This window comes from Columba livia, chromosome 3, assembly GCF_036013475.1.
Source record: "Columba livia isolate bColLiv1 breed racing homer chromosome 3, bColLiv1.pat.W.v2, whole genome shotgun sequence".
NCBI classification, from domain to species: domain Eukaryota; kingdom Metazoa; phylum Chordata; class Aves; order Columbiformes; family Columbidae; genus Columba; species Columba livia.
The window spans coordinates 89,121,319-89,140,049 of NC_088604.1; the positions used below are offsets into that span (position 1 = coordinate 89,121,319).

The window sequence follows — 18,731 nt, forward strand, 5'->3', positions numbered from 1 at the left end:
TGCATTTGTTGCAACCCCAAAGAGACACACAGGTCTGGGTTTTGTTTCTCAGCAGCTGGAACCTGCTTACACAATATTTGTAAGATGCTGGCACAGAACAGAGTCAATTTAGTATTTGCCAGTTTGCACAATGATGATATGCATCTTGCTTTTCATTAAGGCAGAACTATAGTCCTAGAGATAGGCTGATATGTAGTAATTGATCCCACAACAAGGATTAAAAAAACAGGTCCATCACAAGAAATACTACAGATACACATATTGTTAGAAAAGGAACTTGATTTCAGATTCAGAGGCTAAGATATACAACCTATTATTAGTTTCCTACTCACTTTTCATCACTCATGTTTCTTTCTCTTAAGAAAACAGTGTACAAGGTTTGAGTTGAAAACATTTCAGAAGCTACTTTGTACCTAACAGTGCCTTTGATCCACTAGAGCTCACACAACACAATGCCAAAAAAAAGAAATTATAACTTCCTTACTGATTTGACTGTAAATAGAGCTGCTAGGGCAGCATGCCCAGGAGGGATCTCTCCTGCCTACAATTAAAATGTTCATAAGTATATAACTAAACAGTAATATCTAAGAACACTAATACAAAGACATAATAAGATGGGTGGACACAGAAAACAAACTGCTAATCTTTTGTTCTGTACTGAAGAACCTAGTGTTTCAGAGAAAAGGTCTAGTAATACTAGAACCAGCAGCAATGTTGAGGAACCTAAATCAGAATGAAGACAGGAAATAAAGGAAGATAGAGCTATGCCTTTGAGCCTAAGCCATCCCTTCAATAAATAGAGCTAATATAAATAGAGAGTATGTACTGCATGCCATATTTTAGGACTTCAGTATGCCCCTACGTGTGGCTCTCTTGATGAAGTCACCACAAGGAGCTTCAGATGTGACCACAGCAGTGTTTAATTTAGATGAGCAGTGCAACTCTCCCAGTTGTCCCCTGTTGCCAGATTTTGTTCCATACTACAGAGCAGACTTAGAGCTTATGAGCTGAACACATTTTAGACTAAACAAAACCTAAAGGCATACTCCATTAAGAAATGTAACTACTTGCTCATAGGCTTTCAATCCATAGGATCATACAGAGTCAACACAAAGTAAAATCCCTGCAGATACAGGTACTGTGATCAGCAGGTCCACTGCAACAAAGTGCAAAACCATTCTCACTTGCTCCACGGGTAATCAGACTATTGACTGCCACTTGTCACCCAGTTTGGTTTTGGTTGTATGTTATTCTGTTGACATCTACTTGCAGTACCAGCATGAAATGTGATTGTTCTGAAGGTCAACAGCCTCCCAAGAAAAGCAAAACAATTTGTTTTATTTAATCAGTATGAATAGCAAAAACAACAATTTGTTTTTTAAAAAAGGAAACCTGTACAAAGTCATCACTACACTTTAGCTTCACTGGGTACAGAAGGTGTCTTGCAATAACCTTAGGTACAGTATGAACCAAAGGATAGGTGCTAAGATACTTTGGGACAACAAGCTATTGATAACCTGCGAAATCTTGCGTTCCATAGTCTCCAGAGCAGAGCTTGCCAGAAGACACACCTAGTAGCAGAAGGTAACATGGCAAGTAACACAAACATTCAGTCCTAAAGTAACAGAAAGACAACATACTACAAGCACTCAAGGATTAAGCAGGAAAAAGGAAACACCCATAGCAGGAAAACTGTAACTTCTGATCGATTGCTATTGCTCCATCAGCAGAGAGAGTTGCAGTGTATGCCCTGTCAGCTTTGTTTAACTATGTTCCAAGAAAGTTTAAACAATGTAATGGTTAAACAAGAAAAAAAAAAAAAAAAAAAAAAACACAACACCAAACCAAAAAATAACCCCAACACACAACAGAAAACCATGTCTGCCTACGTTTCATTTTGCATGTAGAAACACACAGAGAACAGCTGTGGAGTAACATAGTACCGCTTGTCCTCACTTTTCTTCTCCTAATTCTGCAGTGGCAATATCCATAACTCAGTCTGAGATGCTACAGAAAACTGTGGACAGTGGTCCTACATTTTAATCTCTGTTCATCCCTGCTGAGCTTAGAAGGTGCATAATTAAATGTATCTATCTGAAAAATCTAGCAATATCTATTTCTCAGGCATAAGACTTAATTTGCACAGTCAAGTTTTTATATAAGAGGTATTAGATGGAGTAGTTAACAACTTTGCAGTTAAAGATTTTCCACTGTCAGTCACTTGTCCTTTTCTGACAGCTGCTCAGCTTTAATTTGTTCAGCCCATGCAAAAGTCTTAGTCTTGAAAAGGACAGCTCATCTGGCATTCCAGCTAAGGAATTCAGTCTCCTCCTTGTCTCCCCCATCTTCAACACCTTAGAGGAAAGGGATCAAGAAGATAAAGGCCAATCCAACAAACCCTAGTGGCCTAGACTGTTATTTCTGCACCTCCCAAAGAACACAGGGAAAGGGAAAGATTATGAAAAATAGGCTCCTATTAACTTTACATTGCAAAACAAATCACCCTACAAAGTGTAAGCAAAAAACAATCTCTTTATTACATGTTGAACTAACAGAAAGCATTTAAAACCTAGCTTAAGAACAAAAACACACCAAAAAACAAAAACACACCAAAAACACCCCCCAAAAAACCCACAAAACAAAAAACCCCCAAAAACTAGTTTTTAAGGTAACTGTATTTGGAAATGCTCTCGGGAGTATTGCACATAGATTTAAACCTTGAGGTAGCAGCTTGGAAGTAAAATGGAAAACAATGCTCAGAATTGGAGCATATTTTTAAAGTTTAATTATGAAACTGACAAACTCCAAGAATAAACAAATCTAGAAGCAAACTTCAGCATCCTCACACACAAACCTAGACCTTATGAATGCACCTGTTGGTATTTGTGTGGAGGAAACATCCTGGCTTTAAAAAGAGAGGAGAAACCACTATTAAACCACCTGTTATTTCCTTTAGCATAAACCTCCTGTGTGCCAAGTATACTCCAGCAGAAGTTCTCTTTAAGTCTTCTAAATGTTTGTTCACAGCACTGGGCTTTAAGTCTAAACATCTAGGTTTCTAAAGTTATCTCTCAGGCCTATTTGGAGTTTTGTATGCTTTTCAAATAAAGACCTCAGTTATTTGTTCTCATACTCAGTATGTTTGTCTGCTTCTCCTAAACAGAGCTAGCAGTTTCTCTTTCCCTTTTATTGCTGTTTTGAAAGTAACCATTTTCGCTCATCTTCAGATTCTTCCCTTCCTTTTCACTAGTCTTAATGCTTATCAATGGGAAGCATTTAGTTTTTTTATGACTGTGGTGGGCCAGTACAAGAGATTTCCCAGTAAATAAGATGTGGCCCAGTGTTGGCAAACCTTTGCTCATGTGAATAGTGAGATGAGGGTCAAGAGGGCTCCTCCTTGTGTGAATAGCTCCTTTATCATTAAGCTGATGTTTCACAATAAGGATGGAGCAATAAAGAGTAAAAGTAAGGAACTAGAGAAGAGGGGAATGGCTGAATTGCCTGACACTTGCTTCAGTCTCCAAAACTCATTCCTACAGCAAAGTCGGCTAAGGTGTCATCACTGTGGATCACTGTCTTCTCCGCCTTTCTAAAGAGTCCCAGCACTTCAGGTCACAGCAGCAAGTTGCAAGGACAAGCCATAGGCTTTTATCAACAGACAGAGGTGTTACACTACTTTTGAGATTCTATAATGATTACAAATATATCATAGTTACATTGCTATTAAAAATGGTTATTTTTGCAGACATTCCACAGTGCTATGAGACATTTCTATTCCAAGGTAACTGTACATTATGAGGAGAGATTACGAAGTTCCTTGTGTCAATACATGGTTACAGTTGAGTGTCTTTGGAGGTTGACCAACATAAACTGTCATGTGAAGAATCTCAGCCACATTTTCATTTGAGCAATCAGCTCTACCCAGAAGAGCATGGGCAGGCAGCAACCAGCCCATGCACTGTCCACAGTGAGTCACCTTTAAAATCAGGGTCTACAAAGCATTAGTCCAATAAGAGTTTAAGTACTTTCTTTAACTCTTATGGTAAGTAATATGGTACTTAATCAAAAGCAAATGGATTCTTCACACAATAGACTTCTAAAAGCTGCTTTTAAACAAGTTTATTTTTAGGCATTTCTCAGTTAGGACTGGGGGAAAACGCTTTATTTTTGGTATGTCCTACAATATTCAGCTTGTGAGTTTTCTGAAAGTGTGTTAAACACATTTCAATAAACATTTATTGCAGTGTATCTCTACTGTAATGCGTTGTGAAATCTTTATTACAGAATATAAACTTTAGACAGTATTTAGACCTAATACAGCTCACTTAATAATCACTTAAAGCATTGGTACAGAGATACTAGTCTGTATGTGAATTGAGAATCTGTGCTGATAACCTACTTGTCTTTAAGTGTTTAAGATCACACTACAGACCTAGCTTTGTAGCCATCCCACACAGTTTCCATCGCCCTTGCAGCTAACATGAAGCTCAGAGGAACACACGAGCTAACCTGGGTGAGGAACAAAGGCAGCAGAGATCAGTCCCTGAATTAGTCAGTCCTTGTCACCTTTCAGGCTGCTTCTGGAAACAAAATTGGTATTGTTAGTTCAACTTGAACATTTCCTGGCAACCTTGCCCTTTACTAACAATCACTGTTGGTGATATTTGTTGAAGAGCTTTATCCAGTATGTTTTAAATGGGGATATTAAAAAGAATGCCATTGAAGTAACAGCAAAGCTTAATGTGATTCTGCAGAGTGACATGAGTGTCAGGGGGAACTGTGAGCAGAGCAAGAGAAAAGGTTCCACAACGAAGACTTAAGGCCACTTTAAAAAAAAAAAAAAGAGACAAGAGCAGAGAAATGAGTCAAATCGGGTAAAACCCCAAGAACAAGTGCAGGGTGTCCATGGAAGAGGCTAGAGGAAGAGACTCAGAGGAATTAAACAGAGCTGGGGATTGGAGGGAGAGGAAATGCATGTTTTCAAATCTACAACATTCTAGATATATAGTAAGAGAATAAATTAGGAGGTTTAATATAGGATGACCAGGATTTGCCAAAAGAAAACAGATGTTAGTAATGTTTTAAAGATTCAGCAGAACCCACTAGAAGCAGTGCGGAGAGTGGTTGAGAAAGGACAACTATGAAGACTATTTCTGATATATTTTACAGCTTATTCAGGATGAAATACTAAAGTCCTCATGTGACTCCCTCCATTACAGGTAGCTTCAGGTAGACTAGATTTCACCCTGCCATCCTCCTCTGTAAGAAACACCACTCCTCTTCCTATCATCACTTCTCACTTAAAAGTTGAATAACAACAGGAAACAAAACTACAAGTCTTCAAGAAAGAAGTAGTCAAGTTTCCAGTTACCAGTAAGAGTGAAATAAGCACAAAGTATGACTTACGTTTTAGCTAACCTGAGCTCAAGACGACAACATAATATCTATGAGGGATCATCAGACCAGCAAGACTGGACATGGAAAGCAAGGTAAGATTGGAAGTAGTACAGAGGCAAAACTGAAACCACATAACTATGAGCATATCACTAGGAGCCAACAGACACACCGAAGAGGGAAGGCCCTCCACATTGTGCTGGGGAGAGATACTCAAACCAAGTATTTTGATCTGGCCATAGTTCGCCTCACTGCTGCTGCGCCCATGCCCATTCCACAGGGTGCTCTATCATACAGTCCATTCTAATGAACTGCCCAATATTTTTTTCATTGTAATTTTGTATTTAAGGAGAAAAAAAAATAATCTGCTGCTTTAGGATTATTTGTGACAAGAAACATGGCGGGGTAGGAGGGGGGACAAACAACACAACAACAAAGCAAGTTAACCATGCCACGATTAATGCGCATGTCAATCTAAATAAGGGTTTTTTCTTGAGGATATTAAAACAGATTTGGCATATAATCTAGAGTAATATTTCAGTAAGTTTCCTGAACATCAAAAGTATGCTTGAAGAACATAGTATGTCTTTCATTTTCCAACATCCCTTCATAGTTTCAAGACTTTATCCACCCATTCGTTCCACTGTATACCACAAAAACACATTTAATAGGGTACTAAGATGGTAACAAGGACACTAATACCAGAGAGCTCTGCTATCTGATGCAGACAGAAAACAGCCACCAACTGAAGAGAGAGAATTTAGACCACAAACTTCTAGTATCAACAACCATACCCTCTTCTAAGCTTGCACAGTATTGATTACAGCAATAGAACTAATGAGCCATTTTCCCAGTCTTCTGTATTTCAGCATCTCAGTAGACTTTTAGTGAAATTAAAAATAAAATAATAATTAAAAAAATTCAAAACACAATGACCAGAAGATCGGGACAATATAAACATTTCTAAAATAAAGACCCAAAAAACTCCTTATCACCACTGAAGCCCCACATACCTGGGCAGCCTATTTTTCATGGTTCACCATTGCTTGCTGCCACGTTTTAATGGACAGCACATCCATAAAAAGGCACTAACTAAGTTTACACCGTTCTATGATTTAATACATGCTGTTGATTAAGAATTAGTTCTGAAGAGATGTTCTGCCAGATGAGCGAGATGGGGCACTTATCAGCTCTTCATGGCTTGGAAAGAAGTCATTCTCTTAAAGCAAGAATAACAGCACAAGAGCTGCGAGCATCCCTCGGTGTGAGCCGTTCAGCCTTTCCCTCAGTTACCCCCACTGACTTCCGGGACCCGGACCCCCAGACACGTTTTCCTCACAACGAGAGTGTTCGGTACGAAAAATTACAAAACAAACAAACAAACAAACAAAAACAAAACAAAACAAAACAAAACACAAAAAAACAAGGTGGGGGGGAGGAAATCAGACCAGGCAGAAGAGGATCAAGAGGCTTGGCTTCACCTTTCCCTCCTTGTAACACATCCATTGAGGCAGAAGAAACCACCCCGGGTGCTAAAACAAGAGCCGCATTCACGGCTCCTGGGCTCAGCAGCAGGCAGGCTTGCGGGAGCGCACTCCGAGTCCTCCAGCCCCCAGGACCAGCCGGCTAAAACCGACATCAACCCCGAGCTCCTTTACCACGGCGGGGAAAAGGGAAGGAAACGCGGACCCACTTAATCACTCTATCATTAAGTAGTTAGGAATTATTAAGAGCTTTTCCCGCGCTCACGCTCCAGGGACAGTTTTTAGGCACTGGGCTTTGCGAGGACGCAGCTCCGGACAGGTTTTCCCGGGGAGCCGATGGCTTTCCAGCCCGGCAGCGTTCACCCCGCCCGCAGGCGCGGTTTTTTCCGCTCCGAGGCGCCCGGCAGCACCTGCTGCTGCCGCCGCCGCCCGGCACCCCCCGGTCCCTGGCCCGGCGGCGCCCGCCGTACCTGCAGGATCTTGTCCAGCCCCTCTTGGCCCAGGCAAGGGAACTGCTTGAGCAGCTCCGTCTTCTGCCGCTTGTAGTCGTCGGTAGCCGAGCGCCAGTGCGGCTCCTCCAGCACCTCGAAGATCGCCGCCCCGATGGACAGGTAGAAGATGATGGCCGAAGTCAGTAAGGGGCCCCTGTCCACCATGGTGCTGGCGGGCGGGCGGGCGGGAGGAGGGCGGGCGGAGCGCGGCGGGCGGGCTGGGGCGGCTGCCCCGCGCTGCAGCCGTGGGTGCCCGAAGCCGCCCTGTCCTTCCCCTGACACCTCTGCCTTTCCTCACCGTCCGCCGTGCCTCCTCTCTCAGCCGCTGCCGCGTTCCCTTAGAGTCTTCCACACTCCCCTCCCACTCCCTCCTCTTTCCTCCCTCCTCCGCTCCGCTCCCCCGGCTGCCTCCTTCCCCGGTTTTCTCCCCTCCCTCCTCAGCAGCGATTTGAATTTGGTGCCCTCTCGCTTCCTCCCCCAGCCCGCCCGCGCATGCGGGGCTGCCGCGGGGGGAAAGGCCAGCGGGGCGCCCCGGGTGCTCCCCGCTCTGCTGCGGGCTGGGCCGACCCCGCGGCCCCGGTGGTGGGGCGGACAGCCCCAGAAGGGCGGGAGAGCGGCGGCTGGGTCTGGCCATCGCCCACCCGTGAGGGGCCACCGGGGGGAAGGGGAGCGGGGCCACGACCTCACCGCTTCCCGCCCTGCCCTCGCGGCCGTTGCGGGCGGGTCTGGGGCCGCGGAGGTGAGCGGGGCCCCGGGCTCTTTCCTCCCGATCAGGGGTGGTCCCTGCGCCCAGAGCCGCGTTCTCCCCTCCGTATTTTTCCGTGAGTCAAGGGCAGAAGGGGTCACGTCCCTCGAATTTATTTTCCTTTTTCCTTCGTGCTGCCCGGTTCAGCGGCTTTTCTCGTTTGGGGCACGGCAAGGCTGTGAAACGAGGGCTGCCTTCCTCGGCTCCAGCGACGTGCAGCGGGAAAGCCAGCGGGAACTCTGGGGAGAAGAGGGGGCTGGCAGCAGGTTTCACCTCTTCCTCGAGATATTGTCCACACGTGTGTGTTACAAATCCTTCACAGCAGGAACTGTTATCTCCCTTATTTACTGAACACACAAACTACACGAAAGAAACGTTCCAATGCACACCCCGTACGCCTGCAAGTTTAGGAGCAAGGGAGAGACCCCAGCTGGTGATTTTCCACAAGATGCTCAAAACCCCATCTAGGCAGAAGCTCTCTTGGAGTTCACAGTGTTCATGAGGTCCTTCCCATGAGCGGTTTATGGCTGTACACAAGTACATGTTCCCCCATGTTCACACTTCAAGGTAGAAGTAAGGCAACCCAGCTGATCTGAATGAATGGGGCTGGAAAAGAGGTTAAATGAGTCAGGGAAGGAACAAGTCAGTGACAGGTTAAGGTGACGTGTTATGCACCACAGCAAAGGGCTCATGGTGTGGACATAATTCCTCTTAGATACTGGTTTTGTGGGGATAACTTATTTTCTGCTTCCTCCAGCTCCCCACCCCCACAAGGAAGAAAACACTAAAAAATACAGGGTTGTCCATATCAACTGCATCAAAACTAAGGATTTTGGGATGTATAGGTATGTCAGCTGGAGTCTACACACCAAAAAGGCTGAGATGAACCAGCTGAAATTTCTCATGCAAACATAGTTGAAACAGTAGGAGAGAGAATGGGAGAGAGGACAGAAACAAGTAGAAAGTAAACAACGGAGTATGAGAAGACAAAAGGGAGAGCATGTGGAAGGCAAAGGAACTGTCTTGATTAGGAGATACCCAGACACCTATCTGTAAAACTTTAATCACACCCAATGGATGCTCATGTGAGATCACTCACAGAAAATTACATGGCCTTTAAGCAGTCCTTCCTACTAACGTGTATAGTGCTCAGTGAAAATACATCTGCAAGAGGTTCCTGGCAGCCTAGAAGCAGGACTGGAGAAACCACAAAATCCACAAGCATGTTATGTGATCAGCATCACTGTCTTTGCATTGGGTTCCCCAGTTGTATTAAGGAAACATTAAGACGAGAAAAGTATTAGTAGTAGTAGTAGTAAACCTGTAGTAGTAAAAAAAAAAAAAAAAACCAACCAAAAAAAAACCAAAAAAACAAACACCAACCCACAACAACAACAAAAAATTATGTGTTAGAGGAACAATTGAGTAGAAGGCATCACAATAAACACTTTAACAAGTGTCCTACAGAAACTACAGTAACTTTTTTTTTTTTACGGCATGAATGGAGGATGTTTCATGAAGTTGTAAGGCAGAGCATTTTAATTAAAAGAAGAGTTTCATGATACATAATTACCACATAAAAGTTATTCCCAGGTGTTATCACTTGGCCCAAGACCTTTGCAAAACTTGAAAAGTCATTGGCCACATAAATAAATAATGTGACCATCCATCATTGCCTCACTTACTGATTGAAAATTAAAGTTAAAAACTGTAAGGTATGTAAATACTGAAAGTATGGAGGAAGAAGTCTTCCTATAGGCAAACTAGGGTATAATTTTCCTTTTGGTGCTCTTACACCTTCAGAATCACCTGCAAATGGTTAGGTTATTCCAACAGCAGTATCAGTAGCCTGACACATTATAGCAATATTACATTTGTGTGTTCCTGACCCTGAACATCTGTGATTCGTAACTAGAAGGTATTTGATTAAGTTTTGAAACTGTACTCGTCTCCATCTGTCTCTGAGTCTCTAAAGGCCCATTTATACCACTGAAACACTATCTTAAAGGCACAAGGAATGACACGAATGACCCTGAACCTATTACATTTACACAGCACAGATGAGAGCAAAACCACTTTCAAGCATTTTATATAAAGTTTGTTTGTAACTTTGAACGTTTCTACTTTCCACTCTAAACTCCCAAGCACTGATTGCATAATTGGCACTCTCAGTAACTGAGTCAGTCAGTGTTTAAAAACAAACAAACCTGTAAATGACATACCTTTTTTTCCCTGTGTTGAAATGCTATTGCACTTGTTAGGCTATCTCCTTGTGTTTCTTTGAGCTTCAGAGGTGAGCCTAGTAAGGAGCACCATACTGAAGAACAATTTATTTCCCAAGGAGCCATAGCCAACTACTCCTACAAGTAGAAGTGATACTCTGAGCATCAACATACTTCTCACATTGAGGTATTTCACTTTGATTCCTTAGTCTTTTGCAGAACAAATTACAAGGCATAATTTCATGCTACTGTCCAAGTGAGCACGGCAGGAAGGATTGTTTTCTGTAGCTGGCCTCTCTTTGCACCTCCTGATCCAAAATGCCTCTCCTGACCCCATAAAAGATCCCATATCCTTTTATTCATGGCCCTTTTCTACTCTGTTTCCCTTGGGTTAAACAGTACCCCTATTGTTAACCCACAGCACCTGCCACATAGGCCCCACAGCTTTTCATGCTAGCTAAGTTAATGAAAAGGCTGGGGTTATTCACTCAAAGTCTTTTAAATCTAATTTAAAAAATCAGGGGAGAAACAGCAGATAGCACTGTGGTGAGCAATACCACAAATATCAATCATTTGTATTATTTGCATAGGTCATTATGTCAGGCTGTCCAGTCCAAAAGGAAATCTCTTTCATCCAAGCTGTATGTTTAAGACACATTTGCTCTACAGATGTTTCCTAGAACAGCCTGAAATAAATGAATAAATGTCAGAAAATGCTTTAGATGGAGCAAATAAAAGACATTTGGGCAAAGAAGACCTGTCATGTAGTGGCAAAGACTGTTGTACTGAGTATGAGCTTGTGCCATTTTTCAGCTGGAAGCCTATTTTTGGCTGGTTGATGGCTCTATTCTCAATGATGCCTGTCAACTCTGCATCTTTCACTTTATCCATTGAAATTTGAACACCTCCAACATTGCTTTCAAGTGTTATAAATCTAGCCATGTATGGTTTTAAGTAAGTTGAGGGGTGTACTATTGTGACAAGCAGTTTTGTGTCTTTGGTACAGTCCAGTGTGTACAGAAAAGGTGTGGCTGGTCTGCAGATGGTGCAGAATTTTATATGAGGCATTTGTAGAAAGTTCAAAAATTCTCCATGGGTTTGTTCATACCTCTTGAACTAAGTATTTATACGTAGCCCACTTTGTGCCCTAAATGTACAGTGAGACATAGTAAATAATAATAGTAGTAATTTTTAAAAAAGAATAAAAACCTTTACCGAAACAACCTGCATACCACTGCAACAGACTTCTTCACCCATGGACAGATAATGAGTGAACAAACACCACATGACAGATGTTAGTCATGCTGCTTAATGAATAACTGGTGATGAGTACAATACCTGTGTGGAATGGCTGTAATGCGTTCAAGGAAAAATATGCATTTGGTTCATCTGTTTTTCACTGAGATACCTGCAGTGTTCAAGAGAAATGTCTTCATCACGAAGCCCAGGTATTTCAACATTTTTTTTCTGCATGTATTTCCTTGATTGCCTTGTTCCTCAGCCATCTGCAGCAGTCACTGAATCTGCAGAACAGGATGATGAAACCCGGTTTGCTTCAAAATATTTTACAAAGAAAGGCTGTGGCCTTCTCTTTCTGCTTCACCGTGGTCTCAGTCTTGCAGATGCACACTGGTAGTACCAAATGCTTATGATAGTCCTTCACACTGAAATCCATGTCAGTGATCTAGACAGTTCAGCACACAGCTATACAAAATGTCAGTCTCAGACTGGGTTTTACCATCATGATACCTAGAGCACATTACTGTTTTAGCTAACTCAAGGCTAGCTGAGCACCATGGTAACAGTCAGTGAATAATGCAGCGATCTGTTATTTTGTTATGTAAAACATCACTGTTGAGTCTTATTTTGGGTCATTAAGAAGGACTTAAATTCTATTTGTGTATAGTAATATGGATGAATGTCTGCACTTTGCTCTGAGGTTTGTTTCTCGTACCAGTTTAAATTAACTTTTACCAAACTCTTGTCACGCAGCACAAAAGTCTTCTCCAGTGTTATGATGTCTGCCTGAATGTGACCGGAGAATTCATGGAGATGTTGGCCTCCTCCATCTCCCAGCTGGGTTGCACAGCTGCATGTCTGTGTGCCAGGTTGTGAAACGGAGGACTTTGTGTGTGACGGGGCGGTTCTCATACCCACATTGGGCTCCTTTCCATGCCCAGCGTGTAGTGATCACATTTTTTAGTCAACATGCCTGAAGAGCTCTTCCCACCTACCTCTTCCCTTTATAGAAACAAAGTCACCACATGCATTTCGGCAGAGGAAAAGCAGAGGGAGGATTGATGTAGCTTTTTTTTTTTTCCCTCGGGTGAATAGAGTCTTGTGGATAACAAAAGAGGACAGGTACACACCCTACAAACATTTAAAAGGATCGTATTCTTATCATCTATTATCCTGTTCTAAATCCTGCAGCAAGAGCTTGTGAGGTTAGACTGGGTCTTATCTGGGAGAAAAAAAGATCAACTGAACAAGCAAGAGATTTGGCTACATGCAGTTAAAGGAGTATGAATTTCAAAGAACTTTTGCCATGGATACTAGTTGGTTTTGTGCTTGGTGCCCTGGAGTGAAAGAAGGGTCCTGGCCCACACTGTCTTCAGGCATGTGCCTCTTCCTCCTATGCTTAAAGGAGTTTGGTAAGAAGATGAGAGATAATCTACTTCCACAGCCCCTTCACCTGTTACCTAGTCCCTTGTGGTCCCTATTCCATCCTGTTTGGTTGTTGGGAAAAAAGACAACAAAGGCTGAGCCATAACACCCACAGCTATCTTTTAAACAAAGGGCTTGCAAGATGTTTGTGGCTTTTAACTTACGGTTTGTACCCTCCTAGATCAATATCAGCAGTAGATATTAAGAGAGTTTGGAGGGAACTTGGATTTCCATGTTTGTTTTCTTCCAATGGTGCCTCCCACATGGCAAAACCCGGTGTAGAAGTAGCAAGCAAATCCAGGTCACTAGCAGATATGACTCTAGGGAGGCAACCTGGCACAAAAATGACTGAGTAAGAGCATCAGGAAAAATCCACCTGGTCTAGTGCTTCAGTCAACAGCTAGAGTGTTGTCACTGCTGAAAATATAAAAGTTGCCTGCAAGTTATAGCTTACACTGGTCCTGGTCTCATGATGAGCATCATGCTCCTGGTTCTCAACGGCTTTTCAGGGATGTGTGTGGAGTGTACAGTCAATTGCAAGATAACCCATGACTGAAGTGGTAAAGCAAGTCAGACGCTGGAGTTTTGCCTCATATTGTGTAGCACCTCAGTAGTCCTCTGTTTTTCATTCTGTCCAATGGCCTCTTGGCCTCAGAACTGGAAAAAAGTATGGAGAAACTGAGGAAGCAGTGAGTGAATGGTACATGTGCGAAAATCTGTGGAGCAGTTGGTGGGGAGAGGAAGAGAAAAGGGATGGGGAAGGGAGTACTGACCCCATCAAGATGAAGTGATGTGGTGCTCTCTACGGGCATCCAAACAGAGATGAACATCCCCAGCTGCTTCTTTCACTCAAGAGGACCATCTGAGCCAGCCAGAGGTCTCCAGTGAATACTGCATTGCTAACATGTTTTATAGAAACTAATGGTTAGCAGGCTGTTGGAGGTTTCACAACTCATTTCCTTTCAATATTAGTTATTTATTTTGTCAAAGAGAGAAGGAGAAAAAGGGAGGAGGAGGAAATAAAAGCTACATGGGTAGTTAATTTATTTTAAAAGATTGAGTCAGCAAGGAGATGGGTGAACTCTGCAGATAGCATTACTTCAGTCAGGACAGAAAATTGTTTTCCTTGCAAGTGTTTAAGATTTCTTTGGAACAAGGAAGCATATGCAAACAATAGGATCAATCTGCAAACACTCAGGTCAGCAGCCTTTGCTCAAGAACTCTCACTGATTGGGGATACTTGTAACAATAAAGATTCCCCAGGTCAGGGAGCCTGGCTCTTAGATCTGCCTCATCTTCTACCCTTGCTTCACTCCCTACTCTCACCCCCGATCTTTTGCAACTCAGTGACAATCAGAGTTAATAAAAGGTGTGTCTATGATCCTATAAAGCAATTTGCATCATCATGTTTTGTGATGAAATTTTGACAGGGGAAGGAGGAACAGCAACATTTTGCCCAAGTCAAGGTTGTCCTGACAATATACCAAGAAGCCTGAAGCCCTTAATTCCCATAAGAGAGATGTGATTATGGCAGCCCAGATTTGGGTGCAGAAATGTGTCCTCCAGAAACTCCAACACCACCAACTCTCCACCCCGCCACTTCCAAGATAAGTCTAAAAGTAGTCTAGAGTGTACAGTCTTGCATTACTGCCTTAGTGTCACAAGCACATGGACAGGCTTGGGCTGCTTTGCTGAAGTTGTTGTACTGCATGTACAACAGACCACGGGACGGCTGCCGCTGCCCTCCTGAAAACATCATTTTCCTTAGCTAGGTTGAAGAAACATGCTGCTTTCACTAAACAGAAGTGGCCAGAACCTGCTAGTTGATGTTAACTGTGTTGTATGTTATTTCAATGTGTGTGTATTCTAAACAGATTACAATACAACTTTAATTTTGACTAAATGAGCTGATAATTGACACAAATCTATTAAAATGTGACAAATAAGCCATGTCTAAGCCATCTGAATGAAAGAACCATCAGAAACATCTGTCTTCTGCTGTGCTGTCTAGTGCTTAATAAACAAGTCCTCATTTAGTTCTGGGATTGTCTCAACACTCTTTTACAACCACTTGGGACAAGATCATTAAACCTGCCTGTATCAGCTGAAGACCTGCCTCTCCAACTTCCTTCTAATGCTGGGAAAGGCTCTAATTACACAATTATACATTATCTCACAAATAATTATTCCCAGCAGTGGTAAGTTATTTTACAGCTCTCTATTGGAGTGTTCAGATGCCTTGTATGAAATGTAGAGAGATTAAATTTCTTTGCCCTTCTTTCTAGTTGATCTGCTTGTAGGGCATGCTGCAATGCTGGCATCTAAATCTGCTTGGAGAGCAATATGGAAAGATTACAACTGGAATATACATTCTCACAATAATGTGTGGAAATCTGGCACCTGTTAACAGAGCAGTTTGGGAAGGACATTACTGAGACTCATAGGGAAAGCAGAGAGGGGACTTTGATACCAAATGTCACTAGTACAGAAGAAGGAGAAAAGCCGCTATGGTCCTTCACTGGCAGGATGTGGTGAGGAGGCTGCGGGGGCAATAAGGTGGGCACTGTAAGAAGGGATGGCACTGGAGCCTGTGGGAAGGGTTGTGAAGGCTGGCAGCCATTGGAGGTCTTCGCTGGAGACTTTGTAGGCAACAGGGCCACACGATGAACAACTGCTACACCTATCACTTTTATTTTCCAGAAAAAAAGTTGGCTTTCGTATCTGGAGTGACTAAAGTGTCTTTTCTCCATTTAATCTTTATGCAAACTCAAATCTGCTTCTGAACAGAGATGCTGGGTTTTAGGATCCTGTTCAAATTTGAACATTTTCTTTCCTTTTGGTCTCCACTTGGTGAAAAATGCCTCTAAGTCCACCAGTCTTCCACATCAGAAATCTACTATTGTTACACTGATCGTGGCTCAGACATAAAGCCTGAATTCAGTCCTGTGTGGATGGCACGTTTTAATACCTTCAAACAGTGACAGAGAGAAAAAAAAAAAAAGAAAGTAGAATAAAAATGCCTTGAATGATATAAAAGGTAAAATCTGACACTGCTAAGGAGATAGATCAAATAACCTCTTGGTCTTTTCTATGTGTGACATTTGCAGTCTCACACAGGCTTTTCACAACAGCTGAGTACCCCGCACCAGGGCCAGGGTGCAGGGGTGAGGAAGAGCTTGCACTAGCAGCTTGAGAGTTTGCCAATGCATACAGAAGCAATATGCACCTTTCAGTTAGTCGCTGCAGTGAATTATGTTTTCAGTTGTACCTTGCAGAGTGAATAGCAAATAACTTTAGACTATAACGCTGCCCAATCTGTTCCCCCATATGCACTCCTTTTCCAAAGAATACACCGTACCATGCAGTAATGAAAGCGTTCAAATAACAATGGAAAGAATGACTCTGATATTCTCCTGAACTAACTTCAAAGCTGCATATCCAGCTTTCTGCCTTTTTTGGTCAGTCTTTTTAAACCATTTATGCCTGTTTTTAAACAGACTGGGTGGGAGAAGAGATTCCAGCACACCTGATCCAACTTTTAAAGTCAGCTGCACAGAAAAGGAGACATAATGCAGTCATAGAGGAAAATGTCAGTAGAACTTTCCCTGCTCCCAGCAAATTTATGTTTCTTAAAACTATCCAAATGATATGTTAGTAAAGTAGGTAAAAATGAGAGTGGGAGGTTACACATGAACTGGAATGCAGGACACAAAAAGTCATATCTTTCTGTAACACTAAGTATTATCTCTCATACAGGAGGCCACTTCCAGGCAACATATCAGAACTCACAAATCATCTTTTAGGCACCTGTGAAAAAACACTGAAACCAGCACAGGCCACCTGTGACATGCAGAGACCCCAGCTGAAAAACTCATATTCGCAAAGCTGAGCTCTGGAGTCCTCTATGCTAAAATGTCCTCCAAACTGGAAAGATTTATTGTACTTCTGGTGGGAGTTTTAGGCAGCAAACTTATTCCCACTGAGCTCTGACAGTTTCTCACATTCTGTTTCTTCTCACAATATCTTCTCTATGGCCAGTCCGGCAGCCAGCTCATCTTCTAGCTGGACAAGCTGCCTCTGCTATAGTATTAATATCAACACTTGTTGGGCCAACAGGGAAGACAGTGGAACCAGATACATACAGAAGATAAGAATGGTGATACTGGTATATTCTTGATTCCTTGTATTGAGTTTCTCACTGAAGGACTGTGCACAGCACAATAATGAGTGAATTTCAGCCTTGTGTGCAGGGCCAGGATATGGTTACTACAGTATCCGAGTTCTACCTAATCCTCAGGTTGGCTTAGCACTTGTGGTACACTTCTGCATATGGGAAAAATTTTATTAAAGAGAACTAAAGATTATTTGGGAAGAGTGGAGATCCTTTTCTTTTCCTTCTTTTCCTCAGTCTGGAAAGAACCACCAAAGCCCTTGTACCTGCTGAACTATGATGACAAAGAATCAAAGTTGCAACTACTACAGCAGAGGAAAGCTTTTACACTGCAGCTCTGGCCTGTTGAAGTGACCACCTCCATACATTGTTCGTGCTTGTACAGTGCAGTTTCTATTCAGAAATGTTCCCATTTGAGTTTCTGCTACATGCTGCAATAGTTAACAGAACACTCTGTTGTACATGGTGCCTGGCATGGAGCATTGGTCTGCCTTTCCAACCTGCTGCGAAGGGGGTCAGCTGAGTACAGTGGCTGTGATGACATGGGTCAATGCTCCCAAGTGCACTTGTCAAAGCAAATATATTTCTCCAAAAATAGTGTCTCAGAGTAGGACAAGCAAAAACCAACAGGCATCTAATTGAAAAGCAGCCCATTAATTATTTCAGATTTTTTCTCTTCTGTTGGTCCAGACAAGAACCTGATTTATCTATTGAAGGTAATTTTGTTTATGCAGGGGATGGATACAAGCCTTTCATACCCTAGATCTTATATATAGATGTATAACTGTCTTCCCAGATGCATTTCATTCTTAATATAAAACAAGTCCAGCTCATCCCTGTGCAGACCTCTAAACTGTCAAAATTCTGGAACAGTGAGGCTCCTGGGTAATTGCATCACGGGAGAGGGGAGGAGGTCTGAGGGAATCATTCCTTGAGAATGCATCCCCACATCTCAGCTCCTATACATGATCTGACACTGGACATGTCAGATCCTGCACAGAGGAGATGCGCAGGGCGTGCCACTGCCAGCAGACGCGTGCTGCTTGACAAGGTTGCTTTGCACATGGGTCCCTGTGAGGTCTCCTCCACCTACTCCAGCTCCGGGCTCCAGCGCTTCCTCCCTGCAGCTGCAGTGCTGGCGGCAGCTCTTACCTTGGTGGGTGCTACCAGGAGGGATGGGAGCAGCAGAGAAGTTGCAGCAGGGAAGTTGCAGCAGAGTGAATCTCACTCAAAATGCCTCAGGCTCAGCAGGGCTCCTCTTGGCATCTATCAACAGATCATGTCACTGCTGTCACAACTGCAGAACTAACGATGAAGGATGACTTCTCCCTTTAAAAATGGAGAAATTTCACATATTGAACCACATATTTCTAGGATGTTATTTGGCTTGCCAGATGGTTTTAACCTGTCAGCCTTCAGTTTCTTTTTACCAGGTCAGCCCAAGGCCTTCTCTAATCTCCTAAAAATGCTGTGTCTTGTATCTTATTGCTGAAAGATTAGTTTGGTCATGTTAGGCTAAAGAGGCTCCTTTCGTGAGAGTCTGTTACTGTACAGGTTATT

General features: G+C 42.8%; 1 protein-coding gene across 5 annotated transcripts in view; it reads right to left on the reverse strand.

Moving 5' to 3' along the window:
- KCNK5 (potassium two pore domain channel subfamily K member 5) overlaps positions 1–18,731 on the reverse strand; it is a 129,975-nt gene that overhangs the window by 30,877 nt on the left and 80,367 nt on the right. For 4 of the 5 annotated variants that reach the window (XM_065058154.1, XM_065058152.1, XM_065058153.1 and 1 more), the window contains 2 exons: positions 18,324–18,500; positions 7,349–8,720 (listed from right to left, as the gene is read on the reverse strand). In XM_065058154.1, coding sequence (XP_064914226.1) covers positions 7,349–7,534 — 186 coding nt within the window. In that variant the 5' untranslated portion in view covers positions 7,535–8,720; positions 18,324–18,500. Of the gene's footprint in view, positions 1–7,348; positions 11,040–18,323; positions 18,501–18,731 lie in introns of those variants that run through there. The other variant, XM_065058155.1, reaches the window with a different exon arrangement.